Genomic DNA, 8,962 nt, shown 5'->3' on the forward strand with positions numbered 1-8,962 from the left:
TCGGAGCCCAGGAATGTAAGGAGCGGTTTATCCGGGTCCCCGTCCTTGGAGTTATACTAAGGATTTGGCCCTCCAAGTTGGGGGTTGTGCCATCGGGGTGACTTCCTAGCCACGTAAACAATACCTTTAGTTGCGAAGCACCAACAAGCCTCGGATACGGACGGATTCACTTTTGACAACCCACGCAAACGAAATAAGGACAACGAACTTCGGATCTGTACGTGGAATGTTACGTCGCTTAACAGACCACGTGCAGCCGTACAATTAGCGGAAGCTCTAACTGCTGCAGGGCAGATATTACCGCCATCCAAGAAGTGCGATGGGATGGACCGGGCAAACGCAAACTAAAAGAACTAGACTCAGGCAAAAAGTCTTACGTTTCAACAGTGCGAGCGAGCGCATCACGACAATCCACATCAAGGCTAAATTCGCCAAACATAAGCCTAATATGCACGCATGCTCCAACAGAGGAGAAAGATGAAGACAACAAATATGTATTCTGCGAGCTCTTGGACAAGAGTTATGAGCCCTGGCTATGACATCTTTGGTGGCGTAATCGGGAGATACAGCCTGCACGACACCACCTCCGACAACGAATTCAGGCTGATCGATTTCGCTGCGAAGCGAGACGTTCTGATGGTAGCTAGTACGCAGTTCACACATCTTAATATACACAAGGGGACATGGGAATCTGCCTATCAATCAGCTGTCAACTAGATTGCCACATTGCGAGCGACGCACGACACTTCTCCAGTGTTGCGGCTTAGCAGTAAAATTCCAAATTTTTAGCTTGTTAATTTTCTTTATTAAAGAACTTATAAATAGTGCTTTAAATTTCTGAAAAATATATAAATTATATTCAATGAATTTAAAATTGTAATTATAATATAGCTACGTTTTAGTCCTTTTGCTAAGAGCGCAGATTTTAAAAGAAAGATTTGAAGGTTAAGTTCAAGTGTGCGAATTAAATTACTTCATAAATAGCGATAGCATTACAAATATATATGTTCTACTCTTTCTTTTTTAAGTTCGAATTGAACGTGGGGCATTGCCAGGTGCGGCAACACTCCCCCCCGGTAAGACGGACGTCTCGTTCGGATTACCAATTCCCAGCTGACCCACTTCTAGAACTGCTAACTTGGTGGCCGGGCGCGTGTAGACACCATCTTTTGTCTTAATAACAGCCGACCGTACTTGGCCATCTAAGCTTGGTAAAGGTTTTACTACTTTACCTTTCGGCCAGGTATTTCTGGGACTATTTTCATCTACAATAATCACTATATCCCCCACCGCTAAAGGTTTTGTCTCGACGAACCACTTGGACCTCATAGTTAACGAAGGTAAGTACTCCTTTACCCATCGTTTCCAGAAGTGGTTTCCGAAATTTTCACATGCGATCCAGTTCTTCCTCAAAGCTCCAGCACTGTCATCTATTTCACAGAAGTGTTTAATTCCATTAGACGAGCCAAAAAGAAAATGATTTGGTGTTAACGCCTCTTCAGTCTCGGTATCGACTGGGACATAGGTCAAAGGCCTAGAATTGATAATGTGTTCGACTTCGGCCATCATACTTAGGAGTAGCTCATCTTTGGGGTTTCGAGTAGTTGTTATTTGACCCAAGGCTTTTCCTTAACTGAGCGAACCAGGCGCTCCCAGCTCCCTCCCATATGAGGAGAAGCTGGTGGGATGAATTTCCAGTTTATGCCCTGATTCATGACTTTCTCTGATAGATCGTTACTATTCGATAGGCTAGCAACTGCGTTCTTAAGTTCTTGGTTTGCCCCTTTAAAATTAGTGCCGTTGTCACTCCATAGCTCAACAGGTTTGCCTCTTCTGGAACAAAAGCGTTTAATCGCGAGAATACAGGAGTCACTAGACAGGCTGTGTGCGACCTCTATGTGGATGGCTCTGATAGTTAAACAGGTAAATAGAACCCCCCAACGTTTCTCCAGACGTCTCCCCACAGCGACAAACATAGGCCCGAAGTAATCGACACCCACATAAGAAAATGGGTTCGTAAATGACTTGAGTCTTGCAGGAGGTAGGTCAGCCATCAATGGGGGTTCAGGTTTTGCTTTACGAATTTGGCACACCTGACAGCCTAGTTCGACTTTTTTCACCGTGGCTCTAAGTGATGGTATGAAGAATATTTGACGGATTTCGTTGACAACAGTTTCAGAGAATCTATGCTGAAATCTTTCGTGATAATCTTGAATTATGAGAAGGGTAATTCTGTGATTATTAGGCAGGATGATAGGTCTTTTGCAAGCATTGTTGACGTGCTCTGCTGCGTCTATACGACCTTTTATTCTAATAACGTTGTTTGAGTCCATGTATGGGCTTGTCTTATATAAAGGGCTTGATTTTTCCAGCGTTATATTTTTTGCGTTACCATACTTGTTTTTCTTGAGTACACACCACTCTTTTGAAAACGATTGGGATTGACAGAGTCCGTAAAGGAAGTTTTCTGCAGCAACGATTTCTTTTGGGGTTAAAGAGACATCCTCTAATAGTTCCTTGCCCCATCTTGAGAGATTAACAAAACGAAGCATATATGCCATTGATCTCTTAAGGCGCTTCCATTTAGAAAATCTCTCACAGTCAATGATGTACGATGGATCGGCGAGTTGATGAATAAGTACCCTAACCTCTTCATTTGTGGAAAACTTATCGATTGCTCTTGGCCAATTATCCTCTGGTAGGCATAGGAATAGAGGACCCTTGTACCAACGACTATCGGACTGAAGATCAAGTTTGGTATTCCATTTTGTGGCCTCATCGGCAATATTTTCACCGGTTGGGATCCATTGCCATTCTTTGGGATTAGATTCTTCTAGGATGTCACCAACTCTAAAAGCTACAAATTGTTTAAATCGCCTACAATCGTTCTTTATCCAGCTAAGTGCGGTTTTCGAATCTGACCAAAAATAACGTTTATGTATTTCCACGCTGTGTCCTCTTTTGATCGATTTGGCCAACCTCACTCCAAGTACGGCAGCTTCTAGTTCTAGACGTGGAACTGATATAAGTTTCAAGGGAGAGACTTTTGTTCTGGAGGCTACTAAGCTACATTCGATTTGTTCCCCTTTTACGACACGTAAATAGGCAACTGCAGCATACGCAGACATGCTTGCATCTACAAAGGTGTGAAGCTCGACGTGGCATTTATCGTAGGAACTTATTTCGAATAGGTAGGGCCTCCTGATTTTTAGCATGCCTATTTTTGGTAAGAGTTGAAGCCACTGACACCAGCTTTGAAAATGCTCAAATTTTATTTGTTCGTCCCATTCTACATTACTCCGCCATATTTCCTGAAGCAAGATTTTCAGAAGTACCAGAAAATTTGAAATCAGCCCCAGGGGATCGAAGATACTCATGAGTGTCCTTAAAATTTCTCTCTTCGTGGGTGCCTTTTGACCTTTCCAGACTTCATCGCTTAATTTATGTAGGCTGCAGCTAAATGAAAATAAATCTTCGGATGGGGACCACCACATTCCTAAAATTTTCTCAGACTCGTTAAGTCCTTTTCGGCTTTCGAAAATTTTATCGAATTTTGCTGACCTATCACCAAGCTTCTCGAGGATGTTATTTGAATTGCTTATAAAGTTCCGGATTTGGAATCCACCGCTTTCGTGTATGCTAATCACTTCTTTAGCCAATAACACTGCCTCTTCTTCCGTGTCCAAACTATCTAGATAATCATCCACATAATGATTTTTTATTATCGCTTCCACTGCTCTAGGATGTTGCGAAAGGTATGCCGAAGCATTCTTATTTTTAATGTACTGAGCGCAGTATGGCGAGCATGTAGAGCCAAAAGTCATCACTCGCATCAGATAATCTTCGATTCGACCAGTGTCTTTGTTTCTCCAGAGAAAGCGTTGGGCGTGTTGGTCGGATTCCAGAATTTCAATTTGGTGAAACATTTCTTTAATATCGCCACAAATGGCAAACTTGCGTTGGCGAAAACGGAAGAGAACATCGGAAAGAGCAGGTAATGTATCGGGACCGGTAAGAAGCTTTGAGTTGAGAGATATTCCAGAATAGGTTGCGGCTGCATCCCACACTAGACGAATTTTACCTGGTTTATTAGGATTGACCACCGGAAATATTGGTAGATACCAGATTCTAGATAAGCTTGTGTCGAGCAGTTCGTTCTTTGTAATCTTTCGGGAATATCCCTTCTCTACATAATAGGCGATTTGTTTATTCAGTTTGTCTTCAAGTAAAGGATTTCTTTTAAGTTGCTTTTCAAGACATATAAGCCTACGTTCAGCTAGTGACCTGTTGTTGGGTAAGATAGTATTTTCATCCTTCCAAAGTAAACCAACGGCGTATCTTTTTCCTTTGTTGATTGTACTTCCATCCAAAATAGCTTGGGCCTTTTTGTCATTTGAATTCATTAGAGACTTATTTTGTACTGAACCGATATTTTCGATTTGGAAGTATTCTTTTACAAGCTCGTTGAGTCGTTCATCAATTTTAACCTGACAATCACATATAAAACAACTTATATGCTCAATGTGAATAACTTTGCCATTTTTATTATTTCTGTGTGGTCCGAAAACTGCCCACCCTAAACGTGTTTTGACAGCTACAGGCTCATCGACATTTGATTCTCGGATTTTTTGGTAGTTAACTAAATTGCAATGGTCAAGTCCGATTAGTATTCGAGGTTGAATATCATGATACGACCTAGCAGGAATACCTTGCAAGTACTTGAAGCGTTTCTGAATGTCATCAAAGTCCATGGTTTGAAATGGTAATTCAAGTGAATCTATAGTTCGAACTTGAAGAAGCGGAAAGATTTTGGTAGACTTATATCCAGATATCTGTAGATTAACGACTTTAGAATCTTCTTCTGATCGCTGAATACCTGATGTCCAATTAAGGCATAATGGATTCTTTTCACCATCTAATCCCAGCTCTTCCGCTATTTTAGATTCAATCAGAGAGACAGACGAACCATCATCTAAAAACGCGTAAGTATGTACTTGGTTTTCATTGTTGTACAACGTAACAGGTAAAATCTTGAAAAGTATTGGATTTTCTTTCGCAGCATGAGCATTGCATTTTTGATCTTCATGTGGAGCAGCTGACTCAGTGTACTTATGCAACAAGTGGTGGTGCTTGTATGTACAACCATTCACCCCACAAGTTTTTTCAGATATGCATCTCCGTCTATTATGATTTACCAGACATGTGCGACAAAGGAAGTTTCGATTAACTACGTTCCATTTTTCTTTCAGAGCGAGTGCCTTAAATGTGCTGCATTGCTCTACAAGCCGGCAGTTGCCTTTGCAGACGACGCACCTTTTATCAGGTTTATTTGTATCCGAAGTAACTGGATGTTGATGCAAATTTAGTATCGGGATGTTATGTGATTTCTTTCTTTCGTTTTTGTGCTCAGATGTTTTTGAAAAGCTTATCTCTGCCACCTGACATGCACCTTCAGCAACCCTGTACAACCAGTTACTAAACATGGAAAGATTCACCGGCACTTCTGCTCCCACTTTGTACATTCCCCAGTTTAACTTTGTTTGATAAGGCAACTTCTGAATTAACTCTTGAAGTAAGTATGGGCTATTGAGATGTGAGTGTAGACCACTGGTTTCCATAGTAGCCACAATATTACGGACGGACAACGCAAAGTTAATTAGAGAATCCAGTTCTTCATTTTTTGGTGAAGGTTCAGATCTGATCTTTGCTACCAATGAATTTATGATTGCTTCTGGGCGGCCAAATAGCATGCGCAAAGTCGAAATTATGTTAGGTAGCTGGTGGGGATACAGTAACTGAGCTCGTACAGACTCTAATGCCTTACCCTTCAAACTCTTCTGTAGACGAATAAGATTTTCGTCGTTCGAAAGTCCGCATACGCGAGTTGAGTTTTCAAAACAGCTTATGAACAACGGCCATTCCTCAGGTCGACCAGAGAAACTTGGAAGTTCTTTGTGCATTATATGCCTTGATGCAATTTGTTGACTGTTGAGATTCGGAGCATCACTAGGTAGAAATCGATCATAGTAATGGCCAGGACCTAGAGCATCTCCAGTTGAATGTGTGATAATTTCTGGGGGAAACGTATTAGAAGGTGGAAACTGCATATTCTGTCTTTGAGCCCCTTGACTTCGATTTTCTGGTATTGCGTGCTTATTAGTTCCAATCCAGGTGTCATTTGGAGGAATATTACCGTTCTGAAAAATAGTTGTACTTTGAGGGATGTGTGTCGGAGCAGGTGATATAACCTGCTCTGTAACAACTGCCTTGTGTACTGACTGCTCGCTAACCCAATCTTGCAGACGAGAATTGCCCTGATCGATGTCGTCATTTTCATTATCTGACAGTTGCTCGAGAAGTGCATATTTAGCATCAAGATACTCCTGGTCACGCTGCTTCTTTAAAATTCTTTCCTCTTCTAGTCTCTTTAAACTCAACTTAACTGAGTTTGTTGAACCTACCGATCTTGATTTATTTTTTACAGAAATTTGTCCATCTTGAAAAGAAGATTTTTGTTGTCCATGACTACTTGACAAAGTTTTCTCATTTTTCTTTTCAGAAGTAAGTGTCTTGTCACCCTTTTGCGCAAAGGTTACACCTGACACAGATGGCTCTTTCGATAAATCGACAGCGACCTTGGAACACTTTGGACATAACCAATCTTTTTCGGAGATAGATGAGGTAACTTTGACACAGCTATAATGATGCCAGTCGTCGCATTTGTCACACATGACCATATACGAGTCGTCGACCTTGTTGCATGATTTGCAGTTGAACTCACCTATGTCGCCGCCGAGAGGTGCATTATTGTGCTGAGATGAGGGTATGTGAAGTTGGAGACCTGTATTTTTATTTAGTGATGGAGTAGCAGGGCGACCTTTTCGATTAGTTGGGTCGTCAGTCTTAGATGAATGTGACTTAGGCATTTGGCGCGGTTCAATATTATATTTTGGATTTAATACAATAGCAGTAGGGTATTATAGTGATATATATGTATACAGTAAATCGTATATGAATAAAAAATAGCCTTCAGAAAACCTTACCTTGAGTCGTCATGAATTGATGATGTAGAATTTGTAATACTTAACACGAAGAACAGCGGCACAGGCGTGATTAAGATTATCCTTTAAAACAAATTTAAAGAAATTGTTGCGGCTTAGCAGTAAAATTCCAAATTTTTAGCTTGTTAATTTTCTTTATTAAAGAACTTATAAATAGTGCTTTAAATTTCTGAAAAATATATAAATTATATTCAATGAATTTAAAATTGTAATTATAATATAGCTACGTTTTAGTCCTTTTGCTAAGAGCGCAGATTTTAAAAGAAAGATTTGAAGGTTAAGTTCAAGTGTGCGAATTAAATTACTTCATAAATAGCGATAGCATTACAAATATATATGTTCTACTCTTTCTTTTTTAAGTTCGAATTGAACGTGGGGCATTGCCAGGTGCGGCAACATCCAGTATACAGGATATCTGAACTTTTCGAGGGGCCAACATTGACTCCGACCACTACCTCGTTGTATCCAAGGTACGGCTCCGGATATTCCGGTCGAAGTCAAAACAAGGAAGTACTGTGAGAAGATTCGACGTTAGACGGCTACATTCGCAAGAGACTGCCATGTCCTTTTCCGATCGAGTCTCTGATAACCTCTTAAGGAGTCCTATGCTGCCTGCATTAAGCATTGAAAACCAGTGGCAACATTGTTTTGCAGCCATCAGAGATGCTGCCTCTGAAGTGCTAGGTTTCACACGGCCACCACTGCGAAACCCCTGGTTTGACGACGAATGCCGGCAAGCGCACGCAGCGAAACAAGAGGCATACAAAACGGCGCTGCACAGAAGGACCGGAGCTGCGCGCGATCAGGGAGATAGAACCACTCAACCTAGGCGACGCTGATCAATAATTCCGCCTACCCGACCTAGACGAAGTGAAGATAGCGATATCTAAACGTAGCCGTTCGTCAACAACCTGATAGGTCCTTATCAGTGTGGCTTAAGACCAGGAAAGTCCACTACCGCGTATGACAGCATGTATAGGGAAGAGCTCTACAGAGCAATGTCTAGTTTTAGCATCCCTGTCAAACTTATCCGTTTGTGCAGAATGATGATGGAGAATCTAATCTGCTCTATCAAGGTCGGAAAAGATCTTACCGATGCATGTGATGTCAAAAAAGGTTTTAGACAAGGCGATGCACTGTCATGCGACTTCTTCAACATCGTTCTGGAAAGAATTGTGCAAAACTCAACCGTCAACACTAGAGGCACTATCTTTCAAAGGTCCATCCAATTACTCGGATACGCAGATGATATTGACATAATTGGTAGATCAAAGCGTGATGTCAGTGAAGCGTTTTTTAGCATTTCGACGGAAGCGAAGAAGATGACTTTAGTGGTCAATGAGGGCAAGACCAAGTATATGCTGTCATCAAAAAAGGACACTGAACAACGGCGTCTTGGACAAAACGTCACCATGGACAGCTATAACTTTGAGGTAGTTAAGGACTTTGTCTACCAGCGCTGAAATCAAACGAAGAATAGCTCTTGCAAATCGCTGCTTCCTTGGACCTAGAAGTCAATTGAGAAGTAAAGTCCTCACCAACTTATCTATAAAATATGGTCGGAAGAAAGCATTCCCGATGAATGGAACCTCAGTATTGTTTCCCGATACTGAAAAAAGGAAACCCTCAAAACTGCACTAACTATAAAGAAATCTGTCTCGCTTATAAAATCTTTTCTGCCGTAATCTGTGAATGTCTAAAGCCCATTGTCAATAACCTGAGAGGTCTATTCCAGTGTTACTTTAGAACAGAAATGTCCACAGTCAATCAAAACTTCACTTTACGACAGAACCTGGAAAAAACCCAAGAATATCAAATCGACACCCACCATCTTTTTATTGGTTTCAAAGCCGCACAAGACATGTAGTTTCTTTCTTTCTTAAAATCATCCATGAAAAATA

General features: G+C 41.1%; 2 protein-coding genes across 2 annotated transcripts; both read right to left on the minus strand.

The window, feature by feature from the left end:
• Positions 1-1,023: 1,023 nt before the first annotated feature.
• On the minus strand, positions 1,024-1,566 carry LOC129954230 (uncharacterized). Its single transcript, XM_056068006.1, has one exon. The coding sequence runs from the start codon at positions 1,564-1,566 to the stop codon at positions 1,024-1,026; it is 543 nt and encodes a 180-aa protein (XP_055923981.1).
• A 41-nt stretch (positions 1,567-1,607) lies between these two features.
• Positions 1,608-6,926, minus strand: LOC129954238 (uncharacterized). The gene has a single exon (XM_056068018.1). The coding sequence runs from the start codon at positions 6,924-6,926 to the stop codon at positions 1,608-1,610; it is 5,319 nt and encodes a 1,772-aa protein (XP_055923993.1).
• Positions 6,927-8,962: the final 2,036 nt, after the last annotated feature.

The sequence above is a fragment of the Eupeodes corollae genome, chromosome 1 (assembly GCF_945859685.1).
Source record: "Eupeodes corollae chromosome 1, idEupCoro1.1, whole genome shotgun sequence".
Taxonomy (NCBI): Eukaryota; Metazoa; Arthropoda; class Insecta; order Diptera; family Syrphidae; genus Eupeodes; species Eupeodes corollae.